The sequence below is a fragment of the Gadus morhua genome, chromosome 7 (genome assembly GCF_902167405.1).
Source record: "Gadus morhua chromosome 7, gadMor3.0, whole genome shotgun sequence".
Lineage (NCBI taxonomy): Eukaryota > Metazoa > Chordata > Actinopteri > Gadiformes > Gadidae > Gadus > Gadus morhua.
Genome location: NC_044054.1, coordinates 10,047,752 through 10,068,028, shown reverse-complemented (window position 1 = coordinate 10,068,028; position 20,277 = coordinate 10,047,752). Strand labels below are relative to the sequence as shown.

The window sequence follows — 20,277 nt, the reverse complement described above, 5'->3', positions numbered from 1 at the left end:
AGGTTTCCACACTCTGGGTTGATTTAGGGAGCCATGTCATCTGCTGGTGTTTGTCCACTCTGCTTTATTAATTCCAGAGCCAACATATCCGTCTAGGACATTTAAGAACACTTCATGCTTCCTTCAGCCATCAAGCTCTATGGAGTTGCTGACTTCATTTTCCAGCAGGACTTGGCACCTGCCCACACTGGCCAACTACCAAAACATTGTTACAATGACCATGAAGAAGAAGATAAAAAGAACATGCGCATGATTATACTTTTCAGAGGGCTGACATTTCTGTACCTATTTAAAATTCTTTTTTTATTGAGTTCGTGTAGCATTCTAATTTCTGAGATTTTGAATTTGGGGTTTTTATAAGCTGCAAGCCATAATTACCAAATTATAACCAATAAAGGCTTGAAATATCAAACTTTCCATGAAAGGATTCTATATAAGATTGAATTACTGAAATAAATGAACTTTTGAAATATATTCACATTTTTTAAGTTTCACGTGTATGGGTGAAGGACGGTGGTAAATATTTAGATGGTCAATATGTGTGAACTTTGACATCGGAGGCCCGAAGTGAATACAGACTCATGCTGAAACTCATTGAATCCTGAGCATCAGACGTAATTTTTAAATGTTTAACTGCGAATAAGGATCTTAATATTGTGGATTCTCAGCTGTAAATTAGAATATTTAGGTATAATATGAATAATAATGGTAACCACTTTTTCCTTCAGTAGACTACTCGTTCCCTGGTCGCACGTCGCACATCACAATCCCCAATGTCCGCAACCGGCGGACCAAAAGGACAAACTATTCTTCTCCAATTATTTACGTAGCACGTATATACAAACACTACAACTTAATTTATCCTCCGCACATTGGTTTTATCAGGGCGAACTCACATAGACCTATTCGTTTTACTCAACTATTCCCTCCGGGATTAATAAAGTTGATCCTTATATCTTCCCTTTATAACCTGTTGGCCAATTCACTTTTTCTTTTTACCGAAATTCTCTTTTTACTGCTTTTGAAATCGCATTATATATGCTATGGTATGGTGTTGTGTATCACATGTCAGTCGTACACTAGCACTAGCGTGGGTCTCGCTTCAAACAACAAACCCATAACACAGATCGATGTACGTGATGACGTAACCCCGCTGTGCTTCACTAGTGTACAGTGGTTCGTCAAAGGGGCGAGGCCCCACCCCTCCACACGTGATTGGCTGAACTGCGATGTCCTTCAGCAGAATCCCTTCCCTACTGGTCAACATGCATAAAGCCCTTTCTGCAACCTCCTGTACCCTGTCCAAGTACTGTACTGAGTGCCGTGCCTTTGTGCACGACTACAACTTGAGCCCCATGGCCTCCTAGACCTTTGATAGACATTTGATATACCTTTGAAACAGGACGGTCCTGTACACAAAGCTGCCGCACGATGCGTCGGACGGTCATCGGGACGGTGGAGCTGCTGGGCCGGAGTGCCTCTCGGTCTGGCCCGGGGATGAGCAGGCTTCCGATGCTGCCACTGGCCAAAACAACCGCTACAGACATCGTTAGGTTCCGCTCCACGTCCTCTATGCAGGGGTACTCGGAGATGGCGAGGGAAAGGTCCAAGACGGTCACCTCATTTTACAACCAGTCGGCAATTGACATCTCCGCAGAGAAGGTGAGCAGAGCTCCGTGTGTCAGAGCTGGTTCCTGAAGTGAGGACACAGTGGTCAGCATGCTGCTACCTAGCTGTACGAGCTACCGCTAACTGATAGCAGCAGGGGGGGATCAAAGTGGGGTCACATCGACAGGCTGGATAGGTGACATCCACCACCCTAGGCCTGCGACCCTCTGCTGCTGTTCTTTCTTCTTTTGTTTTTATGTTATGACAGCCTGCATGAGTTAAGTAGTTAACCCTCTCCATCTATGAGTTTTCTCAATATGTGTGTTTGTGTGTTGTGTGTGTGCGCGCGCGTCGTTTGTGTGTGCGCGCACATTCAAAGAGATGGGCAGAACACATAATATATATGCATTATTTACGAAATCCATCTATATGTTAAAGACGTGTATATATAGATACGTCATTCCCGAGATTCCTCCCCCCCAACCCTCATTGTCTTAGTCCTCTAGGACGTGTTCCATAACTTGCTCTCTCTCTCCAGGCCTCAGTTCGTCTGATGCCAGCCACACTGTTGTATGCTGGGAAATCACCTGATGGACAACACATCCTGGTAAACCCACTGCTGTTAAGGATAACCTACCAAATAACCAGATCTGATCACAGACTGATTAAATGGTGTGTGTGTGTGTGTGTGTGTGTGTGTGTGTGTGTGTGTGTGTGTGTGTGTGTGTGTGTGTGTGTGTGTGTGTGTGTGTGTGTGTGTGTGTGTGTGTGTGTGTGTGTGTGTGTGTGATTACAGAGCAGTGCCAAGTACCTGCACAAGGAGCTGCCTGTGCGCATCGCCCATCGGATCAAAGGTTTCCGCAGTCTGCCCTTTATCATCGGCTGCAACCCCACCATCCTCCAAGTGGTGAGTCTGCCCCCACTCATACACACAAGGCCACACACCCTGCTAATCCCTTGTGGCTTGGTTTCACTGTGAGCTAAAGTTTAGATTAGTTTAAATGGGGATTGACAGGAGTTTTTGTAGGCCATATCTAGTAGTTAAAAAAAGGAATTGAATGAACTCTTACTATTAGAGAGAGGGATGCATGCATGCATGCCTTTCTCACCCAGATTTGAGCTCATCTTTCATTAGACTTTATGTATGTATGTATCCCGTTGCTTGAGGCAGGTATCGGTAAGTGTCTAATTTGACTCACACAAACTCAGCTAGAATTAGCAAACAGTTTAAATGCTAGACTCTAGAAATACAAAAAAGCTGAACGCTTAATCCGCTCGCCTGAACGATCTTTGGTGATACATATCCGTAACCACGCGGGAAACCAGGAGTGACTGCGTTCCTGACTCCGGACTTCTGTCCCAGACTTTGTGCCGTCGCCCTGTATCGACGGCTTTTTAGTCCCTTCGACCCGAGGGTCGGCTAGCCTCGTTCACTTGGGGCTCCGACGGTCGGCTGGTTTCCAGTCAAGACCCGTTCCGTGTGAGGCGCACAGATCTCCGCCCCCAGGAACATGATTGTAACGATCTAAACTAATTGGAAGCTTCCAAAATCGAACTCTCTATTGAAAGTCTGATATAGGAGACTAGGTCATGTCGTTTTTCTATTGGCACTTTTGTCCGACTGTGGCTCGCTGATTAGCGCTTTCCACCAGCAGTAGTTCAAGGGCGCTGATCTGTGCCGTCCAGGGCCCAGGATGGGCCGTCTCCATGGTCAGACCAAAGCGGGCCCCTCACCTCTGTTCGGAGGGAGAAGTTGTCTCTCAAATTGTAGGACTGTAGACCTGTTCTTGTGTATGAGACGTAGCGCCATGCACAAAGAGTATGGCTAGTGTTCTCAAAAGCTTGATAATGTATTATTTATTATTTAAATACATGCGCCTTATTAAAAAGGGAGATGACGGTTTTAAAGAAGCCCACCGCGGCGATGCTAGCTTGACGATGTTATCCTGCAAAACAAAATGGCTTGTTGAAATGGGACGTATTTTGTCTTGTCGTGTAAAGGCTGGACATTGGACAATATTTCAGACATATCAATAATCATCACGTTTTCTAACTTCGATCAAGGACATCGAGTGGCACTCAGGGAAATATATGTGAAACATTGTCCAATGTGTAAACAGGACTAATATAAAATACATCAGCTCTCAATGAGCTCAGGAGACTAGGAAGTAAAAAAAGGGGGAATACTTAACGTCAATCATAATTAGTCATGGCGGATATCATTGTATGTGTTGACGTTCGTCTGAAACGACCCAAATATATTAAACATCTTAAAGGAATCAATCCGACTTCATGGTAGGCTATAATAAACAACTAAATAGGCAATTCAAGTGTGAGTATTGTTGTGTTATCAATTGGAGACACAACTTCAAGCAGGGGGACAGCCTGTTCTCATGATTCATAACCCTTAGAGAGGCACTCATGAAAATAGATGGTATCGTACATTGCGCCAAAGTCAGACTGAAAAGTAGTTGTATCAACACCACAATACTATTTGATACAAAGTCACATTGAGGATGTTACTTGATTATGCCTTTTTGTGACATGGAAGCTTCTTGTTGCATCGGGCTCTTAAAATATAAAAAAAATGATTGAATGTAAAGATAACACTTGGTACTAAGGGTACATTAACTAACATTAGTAAAAGCAGTTAATAATAAGCCATATTGTTTAAAATAAGCATAGGAGTTAGGTGATGTTTAGGCTTTTGGTTGGTGGGTTTGGGTTAACCTTAACCATATTGCATAATGTATGAATGAATACCTTAGTTAAAATGAACACCTTTGACTTAGTTAAAATGAACCCCATTGGTAAACATGACCACCATTAATCAATTATAAGTAGGCTGAAGAATTTTAATGAATGTACCCATATTGTAAAGTGATACTAATGCACTGCTGGTCTAACATGTACTCTTCAGTAGACGCCTGTCTATTGAATCTCATTTTTCTTGAGTTTAATTTATTTATTTCCCTGTCAGGTGCTCGGTTCAGTATTAATAGTGTAGTAGTTTTTCTTGTTGGTAAAATGCCCAGAACTACTGCCTTTGTAGCATCTCTGTTGGTAGTCTGTGTCTTGTGTTGGTAATCAGTGCTGCAGGTGAAACCAAGTGTACAGGCCCAGTTTCGGGGCTCTGTCAGATTTGTCTTGGGCCAGTGGGCTGGATCATTGTTCTCTCTTCTCACAAACTGCTCTGCTGCTTGCATAACCCACTAAGCGCCTCCTGGATGAACTTTTACCTACTTCCTTCCTCCCGCCTGCCCTGCTGAGTTAGGGTTATGACTTATGATGCGGTTCATATCAAGCCTTGTTGTAAATGGGCTCCAAATTGTGTGTGTGTGTGTGTGTGTGTGTGTGTGTGTGTGTGTGTGTGTGTGTGTGTGTGTGTGTGTGTGTGTGTGTGTGTGTGTGTGTGTGTGTGTGTGTGTGTGTGTGTGTGTGTGTGTGTGTGTGTGTGTGTGTGTGGGGCCCCAGGGGGTTATGGAGAAATATGATATCCCATTTTCATCTCGGACATGTGAGGCAAGTGACAGCCAATGAGCGAATGGCATTCCAACCTTAACCCCCCTGTCTTCTCTCCTACAGCATGAACTCTACATCCGGGCCTACCACATGCTCATCGACTTTCCCTTGGTGAGATAAACACTCGCACAGGCAAACGCACGCATGCACGCACACGCACACAGGTCTCTTATTTATTGCTGTTAACCTGACATTTATTAGAACAATGAATTGACATTAACATAGTCTCGGGATAGTTTAATGAATAATAATCCAGGGCTTAAATTTAAGCACGGGATGCGAGCATTGCGCATATTTCTTTCAAATCCCGCAACTCAGGCCATAATGCGGGACAGTCCCGCACAAATTTCACTTTGTTGTCTGATAATTTTTTAAGAACGGGAAGGTTTGAATTCTACACCCATTGATTTTCACTTGACGAACCATCTTCAGATTTCAGTGGTGCATGTGTCCTTTGTACAATCTTTGATCTAACCCTAACCCAAACACACACACTCACCCAGAGCCCCTTCGCGCTTGCTCTTTCTCACTCTCTCCCTCTCAAAAGTTGTACACGACCCATTTGCTGTTCTTGCCAATTATTTCGATCGCTATGAGCCTTCAGTAGGCTAATTCAAAAATGGGCCGCTGGCTTAAATATACCTCTAAAATTCCTGACATTTCCACCCCTCCGAAAAGAGCATGTGAATCAGATTCACACAGTAGCCCAAATGATATGATTGCGAAACATTGCCAGTGTCTCATGTGAAACCGGATTCAGCACAAAAAAACTGGATCAAGAATAAATTCTATGAATAACGCACACCACAGCAATCTGATGCTTATTTCTGAGCTTGGCCCTGATCGACAGCAGTTTGATTTTGACGGCAGTTATCAAGTGGAAGGAGACAGAGGACAGGGAAAGATTAAAGGATCAAGGAAAGGAAAAGGAGCTACAAAAAGGAAGGATACTGATGTACCATGAAGATGTGACTAAGAGAGGAGAGGGAGGAACTAATAGGACTGTATATAGTTCAGAAAAGAAGTCAGCATGTATGTAAAATGATTCAAAGTTAATGAATTAATTGAAAACAAAGTGTTTGATTTCTTCTTTTCCTAATTTTTCAACTCTGCAAAGATAAAGCAGAAGACTTAGGGTACAGTACACGACAGTTAAAATCAAAGCACGTGAGCAAATTTGTATAAGGAATTTAATGAAGAGAATCCCTTGAATTAGTTTTGGGGGGCCAAATGTAAGACAAGCTTGCAAGTAGTATCCCCCCCAAACTTAAATAATCCCCCCTAATGCAGAGCTCTTGAGGGGGGAATTCCCCCCCATTTTGAAAAAAGAAATTTAAGCCCTCATAATCCATTAATTATTATTATTATATTTTTAGGGTAAAATCGATTGACACTCTGTCAAAAATCAACATAAAGAACCGACAAGAGTACCAATAAGCTACCGGATCAATTATCAGTGTTGATAAAAAGTAGTATTACCGTAAAAACCTTAATGATACCCATCCCCACAAACAAACAAACAAACACCCACACAAACACATTCTCTCGCATACACCGAAGTAGCAACGTAGAGCCATGTTCAAGTTCAGGGCTTTGTGAGGGTGTATTTATAACTGAGTAACTGAGTCCTGACTCGTGCGGTCGCCCTGACTCCAGGCGCTGAACTTTGCAGGAGCCGGTCGCTCAATGGTGATGAGCTCGTGGCCCGGGTTGGGACTCGGGGAGAATGTGGTCCAACAAGTGCATGTTGATCGACCAGAACCGTCTTCAGGGGGGCTTTCCCTTCCAACCACCTCCTTGTTGATGGGTCTTAATGGGGGACTGCACAGAGACTTCTTTCCGTTTTTGTTTTTGTATTTTCGCACAACAGACTTGCACAACCGATGTGCTCATTTGTTGTGCAATAACGCGCTGCCTTCCCCATTCCCAAGAGTCTTGCAACCGTTTTCCTTGAAATTCTGTACAAATCTGGCCTCCCATCGGTTAGTCGTATAGAGGAGGGGTTAGGCTAAGGAGAGACATTAATCACGGCGCTGTGATAATGCCTAACGGCGGGACTGCTCAGAGAGGCGGCAGGTGTCGGGTTCAACCGTCTGCGGTGTTCCCCAGTGAACCTCATTTTATACCCGGGAGCCCCTCTAGCCCAACACCTGAGGTTTTCTTTATTGCGAGACGGGAGAAGGGTGGGTCTTTCACTTTGTGCTAATGCTGCATGTTGGATACGTCACATCAGAAAGCGCCTGAACTTGCCACAATCAGAACATGATATGCCGTTTGAGCTGTGATTGGCTGGCTCGATGGATGCATCCAGTGATTGAATGTGGCAGTCAGATAACAAGGCCCCCTATCACAATGCCCTTTTGTTTTCTCTGGCGCAGTCTTTAGTGCGCTGTCCTGTTTGAGGCGTCACGTGTAGTCGTTGAGTAGTTCAACACTCACTTTACCAACTGTGTCCCGGTATGGAAAATATAATGCACCTGATTCCAAAATGCAATCAAACATTTGCTTTGTTTATCAGCTAAGCAGGGCTGTGTAAAAAAAATGACAAACATGAACACAGACTGCCAGGAAGAGGAACTGCAAGAAGAATGTTGTTGACGTTGAACACTTGCAGCTTTGACTCCACCGCAAATTTCCAGACCCATTTTTAGATGTGCGAATAGATTTTACATTGTTATGTCACACAAACATAAACTGCCATCATATCTTTCTGAAGGCAACTTACTTAAAAATGTAAATCCACTTTTTAAAATACTTGCATAATAATTCGTACCATTAGCCAGTTTGTTTTGGTTTGCAGAATTAAAATGCAAACTGTGCACACACTATTTAATAGCTACATTTAACACGCGTTCATTCATTCCAGGGTCGCAGCAAATTGCCACGTGAGGCATGCATGTGTTGACCTGGAGGCCGGTGTGTCCCTCTGAACAGATCAAGGACCAGGAGGTGGAAGCCAGCTTCAGTAAGCTGGTGCAGCAGCTGCTGGACGACCACAAGGACGTAGTGACGATGCTGGCCGAGGGCTTCAGGGAGTGTCGTAAACACATCGAGGTAGGGGACCCCCAGGGACCAGAGCCCTGTCGTGAACACATCCAGGTAGGGGACCTCCAGTAGGGGACCACCAGGGACCAGATCCCCATCGCAAACACATCAAGGTGTTGCCTGTTGTAATTGTAAAGTGGAAATGGGGCATAAGAGGGAGAGGAGACTCCAAAACCATACATTGTGTGATTGCTCTACAATGATTTGGGCAAACAGAAGCATGTTGAGGCACTCAGGGTGTGGCTGTCTTGCAAAGACTCTTGAATCTATGTGGGCGTTTTGGACCGGTTCTGAGTAGAAAAAGCAGCAGTTTCATAAAGTAGTCTTATTGAGTAGTCATGCAGAAGACATGGGGGTATGTACTAGGGTCACAGATAAGTCATTGACGGCTGCAAACAAATATTTCAGTCAGAGGAATGAAAGCTGACGTTTTGTGTTTTCCTTCAATGTTTCATTGGAATCAACAGAGGGCTCTCGATTCCTAACCTCACTCAACCAGAATGGTAGCCCGTTGAAACGTCCACATTGCAGACTGGACTAATCCTCATAACTTGTATGCATTGTCAGAGCCGATACAGCTTAATGCCCTCTATTGCATAATTTCCCCTTGATCTATCTAACTTCACATGGTGCAGTGGATGATGTCTAGAAGTTGAGCCCCGACGCATTCTCTATAAATAGCTAAGGTATAGCTAGCTAGGTATTATGTTCATTATCTCAAACGACATCTTTATCGCCACTCTATATCTTTTTGTGCTTTTTTAGATTAAGAAAGTGTGAATAACTTTCAAGAAATGGAAGTAAACGTTCTTAATGACCTCCGGTCCATTTATGGAGAGGCCGTTCTTGTTGGCAGAGGATGAACCAGTTGTTGTGCCCACAGGACGAGACCATCGTTCGGGGCTTCCTGGACACCACTCTGTGCTCCCGCCTGGGCATCCGAATGCTGGCCACCCACCACCTCTCCCTCCATGAGGACAACGTATGTAGCTGGTGTCTGCTTGTCAGTGCCATTGTGTGTCAGTCGTTGTGTTTTCCGTGGGAATCGAGAAGCCATTTTCTGCTCTCACCTTCCGACTGTGCCTGTGCTCTCTAGGGTTTGAAACGTTGTGAAAGCCCCTGTAATTTTTGTATTTTCCGTTGGGACAACCCTTATGTAACAACCCTTGTGTAACCTTGTTACCATTGCATGTGGGTGCTTGCTTTAAAGGATACTGTTGAAAGCAAATATTTGCTTTCGACTGTAGAACAAGGCTGTAAAGGATTTGAAGTAATCGACGTTTACCCACCGTTTATTATTTTCTTTCTTCTTATTCTGCGTCATCCAGCCGGACTTTGTGGGCATCATATGCAGACGACTCTCCCCGAAGAAGATCATCGAGAAATGGGTGGATTTTGCGCGGTGAGTGCTGTGTTTGTTCAGTTATCCCTGGTGACCTTCCGTGCTGTAAAACGTGGCATATTGGGGGTATTATGGCTATATATGGCCGTCATCATCCTCCTGTAGATAACAGGCGATAACGCATGTTGATAAGACTGTCAGGTTGACCCCGTAGCTCCCCTCCCCCATTGTTGACAGTGGAGACAAGTTAAGGGAATAAAGGTAAATGTCAACAAGAAAGAACGGTATGGTTGCAATACTTGGCTGGCTGTGATGTCCGATTTTTATAAACTTCTCATGTTCAGTAGACCTTTGAGCCTCAGTGGTTAATAACATAATGGTGAAGAACCCAAAGGAGTATAGCACGTCTCCATTGACACGCCGTTATACGAAACGTACACAATGATGGCCGGTCTTCCTCACTGTATTTATAACTAAAATGGATAAGCGACATTTGTGAAATTAATTGAACCAATATGAATGTTTTAAATAAAGGTTTACATTTCTAGTCACTCACTGGCCTGACGGGATAGAGGCACAGACCTCATAATGGCTCAGGGCCAACACTAGCACAGAACATAGGAAAACAGACGGTGTTTTCACATCATTTTCAATGTCGGGAATAAAAGAAAAGCGGACCCCGTTCATTTGGACAGTGATGTTGACTCAACTAACCTGGCAGAACGGTTGTGGTCTGCAGCAGGGGTCTAAAGTCTGCCCCCCTCCAGGCGGCTGTGTGAGCACCAGTACGGTAACTCGCCCCGGGTGCGGATCAACGGCCACGTGGCGGCCCGCTTCCCCTTCATCCCCCTGCCCCTGGACTACATCCTGCCCGAGCTGCTCAAGAACGCCATGAGGTGAGGTCGCAAACGCCCCACGCGGCGGCAAGGACCAGCTCCGATCCCCCCCCCCCACCCCGTGTGTGTGTGTGTGTGTGTGTGTGTGTGTGTGTGTGTGTGTGTGTGTGTGTGTGTGTGTGTGTGTGTGTGTGTGTGTGTGTGTGTGTGTGTGTTTTGGATCATTACCTATGTTGCCGTACAGTGTCCAGAAGCACTCTTAACACCACACAGTTGGTCTGTTGCTACCTCTGCTAGAGGTTTTCACGGTTCCACCTGCATTGACCTTCAGGGGTTACTAAAAACGACCACTAAATAATAAATAAATCTGCTGAAACCACCCAATTAATTTGGTTTGCTATTGAACAGTAGTTTAATTCCATTTGCAAATTGTGATCATTATTCATCTTGCCTTTATGTACTACAGTACTGGAGTGGTGCTTGTCCTCTCATTAACCCAACGACCTTCCCCTGTTTGTCCAAACAGATCCACCATGGAGAGCCACCTGGACACGCCTTACAATGTGCCTGACGTCATGGTAACCATTGCCAACAACGATATAGACTTTGTCATCAGGTGAGTTGGGTGAAGAACAGGGAAACTCCTAGACAATTTCCATGGTGGCCTTTTTGAATTGCCCAGTTATCCAATATAATTGGGGATGGATAGGGTTAGAACGGTTTAGAATATCCTAGAAGAACGGATAGAACCAGCAAAGTACAGCAAAACAACCAAACACACCTTTTTAGATGTAGGATTCAAATCTGTGGCCTGGACCGGTCGGTGCCGCCCCGACTCAGTCTGGACTTTCAGTCCTAAATATCGAACATGTTTGATATTTTAAGACCGGAGTTGTGGATGATCCAAAAGTGATCCTTTGGTGGCTGACGCAGCACTGAGCGATGACAACGTCTGTGAACCAGTGTCTCCATTTAAAACTGTTTCAATAGCATCGTACATCGGCGGCGGCCATCTATGTTGTGCCTCTATGGCGCTCCTCGGCACCGTGCTTATCCTGGCTACAATAAGCAGACTGCTTGTCCATGCCCTGAATCAGAGAGTCAGTCGCATCAGTGTGTGACGCGGCCCAGTCTTCATATCGTCGGCTAAGGGGTCGTCAGTCTTGTAGGCGTGTCGCCGGCTTCACTCCGTTCCCTCCTCTCTCCAGGATCTCTGACCGCGGCGGTGGCATCCCCCACGCCAACAAGGACAAGGTGATGGACTACCACTTCAGCACGGCAGAGGAGAGCAACCAAGACCCCCGCATGAGCAGCCTCTTCAACACCATGACCAACAGCGGGCCCCAGTCCGGCCCCATGCACGGGTAACGCACCTCGCGGAGGCTGGTCCTTATGGATCAGAGGATCTGTTAAAGTTGTGTCAGTGTTGTCTGACACAACTTCAACAGAACAACAGTCAGACATGGCAGTGACATTCTTAGGACAAGTTACAGACGGATACTGATTCAGTGAATAATATCCTAGAAAGTGGACAAATATTTATATAGGATGGATAGATATGTGTATTTTTTTATAAAAGACAACCATCCCTAAATCAACTTATTTAAGTAATTTATAGTGATATGGATTGAACCTGGTCCAAATTGTGACTTCGATGCAAGTTTTATAAATGGACTCATCTCGCCCTCTATGGGTGAAATGCGAATTTCACACACAGAGGTGAAAATTTCCCCCCCCAGGGGGGAAATTCCTTTTGTTACAACAGCCAGGCAGCAGTGGCAAACAAAGGATAAAACTCCCAAAAATACAAAGTGCTGACGGGTCTCCCGGTCTCCACAGGTTTGGCTTCGGGCTGCCCACGTCCCGGGCCTATGCAGACTACCTGGGGGGGTCCCTCTCTATCCAGTCCATGCAGGGCATCGGCACCGACGTGTACCTCCGCCTGCGCCACATCGACGGGAAGGGGGAGAGCTTCCGGGTCTGACGGCCGCCAGCCTTTTGTATTACACCCCCCCCCCCCCCAATGTGGAGTCAGGCCGGGCAGTATTTTTGTTTTTTTCCATCCCATGTGGAGTTTTCCCTATTTTTAAGGGGGGAGGGGTTAGATGGTTTTTGCTATGATGGAAATGGAGTCGTCATGTTTTTGCTGTTCATTACCAGGCCAACACTTGCATACCCCCTTGAAGGACATTTGGAGATGATTGAAGCCACTGAAGAAGCTAGACTAGTGCAGGTGCATTAATGGGTTAGTATTGCCATTCATTAAGCGCCAGGGACAGAGCGGGGGGGGTTGAAGAATTCCTTGGGAAGGACTTATGAGATTTTGAATGCAGTTGGCGGGAAATAATGTTGCTTTGTACACTCAAGTAGACCTATGATGATTATTATTGGTATTAATATAATTACTTTGTTTTGGGCACAAATACAGCTGCAGTATCTGTGCTCCGTGTTTAAATCCTTATGATGAGTTCTAACCGTAGTCACATTTTTTTTAACACCAAAGTGTTTTTTCTCTTTTAGTGATTTTATGCTGAAGACTTTTCCCGACCGCAATTGTGACAATACTTTTCTACTGTTTAGTGGAACGGGGGGGACGGGAATTTTCCATTTGGATGACTGAAGACCAGATTGAAGGCAGAAGTAATTGATAGCAACCATGTTCAAACCCACCCACCTCAAATCATTTTTTTTTTTTTTTTTACACACCAGAGGAAACGGCGAAAAAGTGAATAAAAAAATAAAATAGTAGTAATAGTAGTGTTGTTGGCAAGGTCTCAGGTGAGCAGAGAGGTGGTCAGCGGCCTTACGATCTGGTTTTACCAACTGTAGACAGTCAGCATAACCGTGTATTTCTGTTGCCTTTCAATGTTGTAATTTCTTTGTTTTGTTCTGCATTGACAGATTTCTCTTTGACATTTCAAGTGCTTTTCAACAATCAAGTTGTTGTTTTTTACCTTCCAGAGAACAATGTAGACACTCAAAGTTGTGGCTTATTTATAAAAGCTATTTGGAGATTATTAACAACTATATTTCAAATAAAAATGTTTGTTGTGGTTTGCACTCCCATCCAAGTAAGATCTGCACTGTATTGCCTTCTCGGGGGGGCTGAATACGTCTTTGATGAACCTCCTTAACAGTATATAAGGACACAAAGAAACAGCTATGATTGGCTTGAGGGCACCTGTTACTAAAGGCCATTTGTCTTCGTGATCCTCTATAGTGCATGTTGCGGGACCATGAACCCCAGGGAAACAATTGGATAATGGCATGATTGGCATTTGAAACCATTTCTACCCACAAGATATGTCGATGCTTTTCAATAACCAAATGTGACAAGAGTCCCCCGAGACTTCATATGAACAGTGTTTAAGTGAGTCGAAAATAACTAAATGACGAGGAAATGCATGAATTATCAGACAAGCCTTAAAACAAGGTTATTTAGTGGAAATTGTTTTCCTTGCAACCCTCAAACGATGTGACTAACAAATTGTACAGTATATTAAAAGTACACTTTTAAAAGTGAGCAGCTAATGGATCCAGGTTCTGCTGGGTGCCGACGGTCTGCCCTCTGCTGGCTTGTTGAAGGAACTACTAGACAACAAAAAACTAAAGCGGTTAATCACAAAATTAATAACCAGGGAAGGCTAGGTCCTTAAGAAAGACAACTCTATCTCTTCCACTTTATAAATATTGCTAACATCCTTAAGGCCAAATGTACGAATGTGACTGATCAACTGTCATGGAACGTTTCCTGTGTTTCATAATTATACATTTCACTCTTAACAGCCCGTTTAAAGTGAATGGACTTATTTGCCATTATAAAACTATTGAACACCAATTCATGGTTTCCCTTACTTAAATACGTCTGAGGTACTGTCATGTTGGAAGCTCTAAACTAGGATATGCACAGGATTAATCCAGGCCTTTACTCTGCAGTATACTTACACTACACTGATATTGACTAGCAGGACTGCTGACACGCCGCTCTATATGTGGCTCCGCTCTGGGTGCTTTCTCACATGTTAGGAACTCTGCGTCTCTCCAGGCCAACCCTTCCAGTGAGTGAGGGATGCAACAGGAACAAGCTGAAGAATGCAGACCCGTGACTTTTATTAAGACATTTTTCTTAAGCTCTTTGTTGCAGGATGTTTTTTTTTCCGTGTCAAAACAGGATCGACCTGTGCAGAAACAAAATCACTCATACAAATTATGGCCACGTGTGACACAATTTGCATAAACAAATACACACTTAGCAGGCACCGCCATTTAGGTCAAGGCAACAGTTATAGGCGGCGATCTCGGATGGCGTGGGACACCAGTTTGACCCAAAGTATACAAGCTGTCTTGGTCCAGAAACCTGCCTTAATCACACAGTAAACGTATTCTGAGTTTAACAGTTAAGTTTTAGGTTACACATGAAAAGAAGCATATTTAAAGTACAAAACTCATTTTGGCATTGATGAGCATCACCATATTTTTTTTTATGGTAAGTAACTAGACAGTACCCACACACGTGTTCCAAGCCCAGTGAAGTCCCATGGCTAAAATTGGAACGACTCGTTTCAAAGTTTATTCTATATCAATCCCCTACTGTCCCAGGATTCGTCTGCCTACTACAGACGGATCCTGGTAAGCCCCAAATATCGGTGAAAAAGCATTGTCTTAAAAAAACTAAAGAAAATCGGTACATTCGTCGGGGCTAAGCCACAATGGTATGGGGTGGGGGGGATTGGGAGTTTTCTTAGTCTTAGTGGAGAGCACTTAGAACTGAGACAAGCCTCGTAAGACATTGACCTTCACATGACAGCAGGCTTGCAAACATGGTATGGCCGGTCTTTAAAGTGGTTCCTAAAAAGCCACAGAAGGACACCTTAAAAAGGGCTTCCACTCTATAGCTAGCCAAAAATGAGTCATAAAGCATTGTAGAGCATTCGATTCTGCGACATGCTGCAATGTAAATCAATGCACACGTAAATCAGAAGAACGAGTCAAATCAACTCATGAAACAAAACTAGGGACGCAGTCTATTCCACAGAGCAACGACTCGTCTTCTGCTTAATAAATAGGTGATGGCTTTTTCCTACTGTAAGCAGTATCTCTAAAACAATCCAAGTGCCGATAGTATCTAGTACAGTCTAGACCGAATGTCATCTAGAAGAAGAGTAAGATAGGTAAACACCAGCGTGGGGGCGTGGCCGTCACGAGCGTGGGGGCGTGTCCGTCACGAGCGTGGGGGCGTGTCCGTCACGAGCGCGGGGGCGTGGCCGTCACGAGCGCGGGGGCGTGGCCGTCACGAGCGTGGGGGCGTGGCGGCGGTCACACCACCTGCAGGCCCCTCTCGTGGCCGTCCAGCTGCACCTTGATCTTGTGCAGCTCCTCGATCTCCTGGTGGTGGCGCTCCGTCTTGTGGCGCACCAGCGAGCGGTAGAAGTGCACAGCGAACACCATGAAGACCACCCCCACGGGCACCATGATGATGGTGGAGGCCATGGCCGCGTACCAGCCGCTGGCGTCCGCCGCCCTGCTGCCGGCGGTGGTGGGGCTGGCGGTGGCGGCGGCGGCGGTGGTCCCGGTCCCCCCGCCACCGGGGTCCGGGACCCGGCAGCAGTTGACGGCGGCCAGGGGCGTCTTCGCCCTGACGGCGTCCACCGGCAGGAACTTCATCCAGCACAGGAGCACCACCTCGGCCAGGAAGAGCAGGATGCCCAGCGCCGTGGAGAAGCCCCAGGCCAGCTCGATGTACACGTGCATGCGCACGTGCGGGGACTCGCTGACCGAGTTGAGGTTGTGGATGTTGCTGACGGCCTCCACGTTGGGGAGGATGCAGGTGCTGATGAGGAGGGCGAAGAGGTGCACCGCCACCAGCACCGTGGTGCACACGCTGAAGGCCACCAGGAGCGGCCGGGGGTAGTCGTACTCAAAGTCCAGCTCAACCTCCACCATGGCCACCTGCAGAGACACCAGGTCAGGCAGAGCAGAGCGCGAGTGGGGGACACAAGGTACCTTAACCATGGCCACCTGCGGAGACACCAGGTCAGGCAGAGCAGAGCGCGAGTGGGGGACACAAGGTACCTTAAGGGAGGCTTCTCCATTCTCTAACAAGACCCAACTCAGAGTTGGAAGTATAATCTAACTTCCAACTCTGAGTTGGAAGTTACAATCTTTCTAAGCACAACTACACAAATGCCCTCATGCACGCAAAAGTAGCAGAGTTTGAGCAATCATTTAAAACTGTGATTATCTGCTAGAAGAAGGAAAGAAGTTATTCTCTAACTCCATCCTTCCTGTCTCGCACACTTAAAATAAATAAAAAAGAGAAAGAGGACCGCATACAGTCTAGCTGACGTCATCGGGCCCTGCAGGGGGGGACGGGGGGGGACGGGGGGGACTCACCATGGCGAAGCCCGACAGCAGCGCAGAGGTCCGGCTGGAGGCCTTGAGCTTGGCCCTGCTCAGGTAGAGCTTCCTCCAGGACAGGGCCTGCACCGAGTGGTGGTTGGAGCTCACCAGCTCCAGGTAGCTGCGCCGCACCCAGTCCCGGTAGTCCATGCCCCCCCCGTCCGCCTGCAGTTGCTCCGAGGCAGCCGGCGTGGGCGACCCCATGGGCACTTCCAGCTCGCTCATGGCCGCAACTGGGGGGGGGGGCGGACAGGAAGAGAGGGGAGGAGGGGAAGAGTCGCTCAGACTACGGACGGTAGATGGCGTCCGTCTGACTGATTTGACGACGGGATGATGAAATGCAGTGTTCCCTTATATCACAAGATATGTTAGCTTAAGAGGCCACCGTTTCAGAATGAAACCTGAATATGTTTTACTACCATTTAGTTAACATGTATATTGGTCCTATATATGTATTCATAAAAGCACTATATTATTCACCGAACTTTCTTTTTCTTTTCCCACTCCAAGTGCTCTGTTCTGGATTTAAAATGTTAACCCAAATACTTTACAACAAAGATTGCTACTCGGATTAGATTACCAATCTAAAATCTGAGGGCCAACAATCAAGCCCCAATCTCGGTGAATTCATATTTATTTCCACCAATTATTAAGGTACAGAGGGGGTACAGAGATAAATTAGTTTCATATTCAAAACTCATTTGATATTCAAAAGGTGGCACATTTATGGATGAGTGCATTAGGGAACTGAGGGAAAATATTTCATCACCAAGAAAAATATCAAAGGCATTTTAAATCCCTAACCATAGGGCAAAATAATACATGTATATTATTGGAACTATGTCTGTCCTACTTCCAATGCAACCTTTGGTTTGTCCATGAAGTTCATCGTAATTTAATAAAAAACAAAATAAAAATCACAAAATATGAGTTTAAACAATAAAAAGCTAAAGGACTTTTCAGAGTCAGAGTCCCACGAGACCTGAGCAAAAATGTTCTAATAATAACTGGCCTCCTTCCATGATAACCAGTGTCTCTGCTCTTTTGGTTTGTGTTTCCGGCCTCTGTGACTTCCTGTGTCACCTCAAACCGGTTCAATCCATGTAAGCCACTCAATTCACCAAACCTATATACTAGATACTTAACAACCTAAGCTATAAGGTTACCCTAAAGAATTAACTCATCATCTCCTGTCGCCAAGGAAAGACCATCCTTCACAGAAAGTGCACGCACTATCTCAATACCAAGTAATAATAATAATACATTTGATTTCAAGAGCCTTTCATGCCCCCCCCCCCACTAGCCTCCAATGATGGCCTTCCCCATTTCTCCAGAATTTCCCCATTTTATTTCCTTATTATCATAAATGTACAAATTTGGACGACCTCATCATTGACCTGAAGTTCCGACTGAGGGGGGTCCTGTCCAGGTTTAACAAAGGGTGCGGCTATGCACGACAGCATAACGTATAACCAAACCCTGGGCTTGTACATGAGAGTGCATCATGGACTCTACTCCCCCATACTGAGCGGACTACAGAGAGTTGTAGTACTGTCACATCCTCAGACAACTTAAATGCACCTGGAACTAGGGTTGAAGAAGGTATATCCACCTCTCTCATGCGAAACACTGTCAGTTTGAAACACAACAACGTCTCTGCATAATGACAAATCATGCGATTTGTTTTAGACTGGGTGTATTTGACGGGAGTTATTGCATAATGGCCTGTAGTAAGATTAAGTCATATTGCTGTAGTATTTATCTCGATGACAGCTTGTTAAACATGAACGGAGCAGGGAGACAAGGCCGAGTCTCTTCTACTGAGCGGGGAACATCTTCCTGGTCCATCAGCTCTTCACTACTAGAGAACCGGGGGAACAACATAAAGGCAGATAGGCCAACAGGTTATGAAGAGATAACGAAATCAGCCACGACTCCGCTGGACTTCCCCAACAGATCACCTACTGGTGGTGGATGTTTGGTGTGCCGACTGGTTGAAGTTGCACCACAGGATTCACCAAACTTTACTGTCAACATAAGCTGCATGTCAGCTGGACATCCAAAGCAATCAGATCACCACATTAGACCCAGTGACAACAGACCCAGTGTCCACCGTGTCCACAGACCCAGGGTCCACCGTGTCCACAGACAGTGTCCACAGACCCAGGGTCGACAGACCAAGGGTCCACCGTGTCCACAGACCCAGTGTGTCCACCGTGTCCACCGGTACAGACGTTTCACCGAGGAGCGCCGGGTCGCTGAGGCTCTCCTGCTCCTCACCTCATCAGCATGTTTCAGCCAACAACAAACGAGAAAACATGTACCAACAAGATCGATGGTACAAACTATCCAAAACCCCACCGAGTATACGGCGGGGCGACTCCAATAACGTCAGTCTGTCTAAAACACCGGAAAAGAAAAGCTATAGGCTGTAGAGCAGAGCCTGGACTTTGCTCACCAGAGATCCCAGCTGAACGGCTTATCAGGACGCAGAGAGGTTCAGTAGATAAGAGTTAATCTCACCTGACAGGTGTGCATCGATTATGAGGAGGGCTGGAGCTGCAAGGTTTCACTACGGTGGGTATCGTACCTTCTTCTTCTTCTTTTATTCTTCTGCTGTTGTACGGGCGGTCTGGCTCTGTGTCCCACTGCCGCTCCCAAGCGGACCGGAGTGTGGAGCAGTATTCTGATTCTAAAACAATAAATAAAGTCAAACAAATAAACTAAAAAATACTAAATAACTTAACTAAATAACTATTAAATATAAATAAATAATAATAATAATTTAAATATTACAATGAAATAAAAGAAAATACAATACAATAAAACAATATTTATGTTGAGCGCCGACTTCTGTGTTGAACGCAGAATGCACCTTATGGTGGAGGATGAGCTCCGAGGACACCCTTTGAACCCTGCGCTTCATTCTCAAGTGCGTTCCTTCGACGACGGCCGGCGGCCCAGGCGCAAATAATTTTTTCGTAGATGGTAGCTTTCCTTCGTAGGATGGTAGATTTCTTTATAGGTCCATGGATGGTAGGGACCCTAACCCTAACCTTAACCCTAACCAATCAGAGGCGAAGCAGAGGCGGTACGTATCCCTACCACCCTCCGAAAAAAAGATTTGCGGCTCGGGCGCAAAAAAAATCCCGGATTGGGTAGGTGGAATCCTGGAAAAATCCCGCCTCAAGTACTAGGTTTCCGGTCTCGGAGCACTTATAGCGTTCGCGTTTGTCTTTGTGATTTTCTCATGAAATTGGCTAGTCGTTGTCTCTCTGTGGTTGGATGTAGAGACCTGCGCGGGACTGTTTTCTTCATCCCGCTCCTGCCCGCTCCCGCTGATTTTCTGACCATTACCGCCCGCGCCCGCAACGTGTGTGTTACACTCCCGCCCGCTCCCGCAATGTGCATGTCCACTCCCGCCCGCACCTGCAAAACTCTGAGAATTTATGCCCGCACAATAATAGAGATGCATTGATTTTGTGTCTTCTCCTGTCCCGCAGGAGAAAACACGTAATTATATAG

General features: G+C 45.7%; 2 protein-coding genes across 3 annotated transcripts; one reads left to right on the top strand and one right to left on the bottom strand.

Annotated features, from left to right (window-relative positions):
- Window positions 1-1,264: 1,264 nt before the first annotated feature.
- On the top strand, window positions 1,265-13,428 carry bckdk (branched chain ketoacid dehydrogenase kinase). Its single transcript, XM_030360366.1, has 11 exons — window positions 1,265-1,662; window positions 2,147-2,215; window positions 2,405-2,515; window positions 5,194-5,241; window positions 8,065-8,184; window positions 9,059-9,157; window positions 9,504-9,577; window positions 10,285-10,413; window positions 10,880-10,969; window positions 11,562-11,717; window positions 12,193-13,428. The coding sequence occupies exons 1-11, from the start codon at window positions 1,432-1,434 to the stop codon at window positions 12,335-12,337; spliced, it is 1,272 nt and encodes a 423-aa protein (XP_030216226.1). The 5' UTR covers window positions 1,265-1,431; the 3' UTR covers window positions 12,338-13,428.
- A 1,011-nt stretch (window positions 13,429-14,439) lies between these two features.
- orai2 (ORAI calcium release-activated calcium modulator 2) lies at window positions 14,440-19,403 on the bottom strand. 2 transcript variants are annotated; one of them, XM_030360367.1, is made up of 3 exons: window positions 19,276-19,403; window positions 16,747-16,985; window positions 14,440-16,302 (listed from the first exon to the last, which is right to left on the bottom strand). In XM_030360367.1, exons 2-3 carry the CDS (start codon window positions 16,975-16,977, stop codon window positions 15,670-15,672), a joined length of 864 nt encoding a protein of 287 aa, XP_030216227.1. In that variant the 5' UTR covers window positions 16,978-16,985; window positions 19,276-19,403; the 3' UTR covers window positions 14,440-15,669. The 2 variants fall into 2 exon arrangements, with proteins under 2 accessions (XP_030216227.1, XP_030216230.1); XM_030360370.1 differs by having other exon boundaries at window positions 19,211-19,329.
- Window positions 19,404-20,277: the final 874 nt, after the last annotated feature.

What these genes read in the sequence shown, in the direction of transcription:
- bckdk (XM_030360366.1), top strand. Translation starts at nt 1,432, where the DNA reads ATGCGTCGGACGGTCATCGGGACGGTGGAGCTGCTGGGCCGGAGTGCC. An exon ending in AAATGGGTGGATTTTGCGCG is followed by an intron (nt 9,578 to 10,284) that starts GTGAGTGCTGTG and finishes GCCCCCCTCCAG; the next exon opens with GCGGCTGTGTGAGCACCAGT. An exon ending in CTGCTCAAGAACGCCATGAG is followed by an intron (nt 10,414 to 10,879) that starts GTGAGGTCGCAA and finishes TTGTCCAAACAG; the next exon opens with ATCCACCATGGAGAGCCACC.
- orai2 (XM_030360367.1), bottom strand. Translation starts at nt 16,977, where the DNA reads ATGAGCGAGCTGGAAGTGCCCATGGGGTCGCCCACGCCGGCTGCCTCG. An exon ending in TGCTGTCGGGCTTCGCCATG is followed by an intron (nt 16,303 to 16,746) that starts GTGAGTCCCCCC and finishes GTGTCTCTGCAG; the next exon opens with GTGGCCATGGTGGAGGTTGA.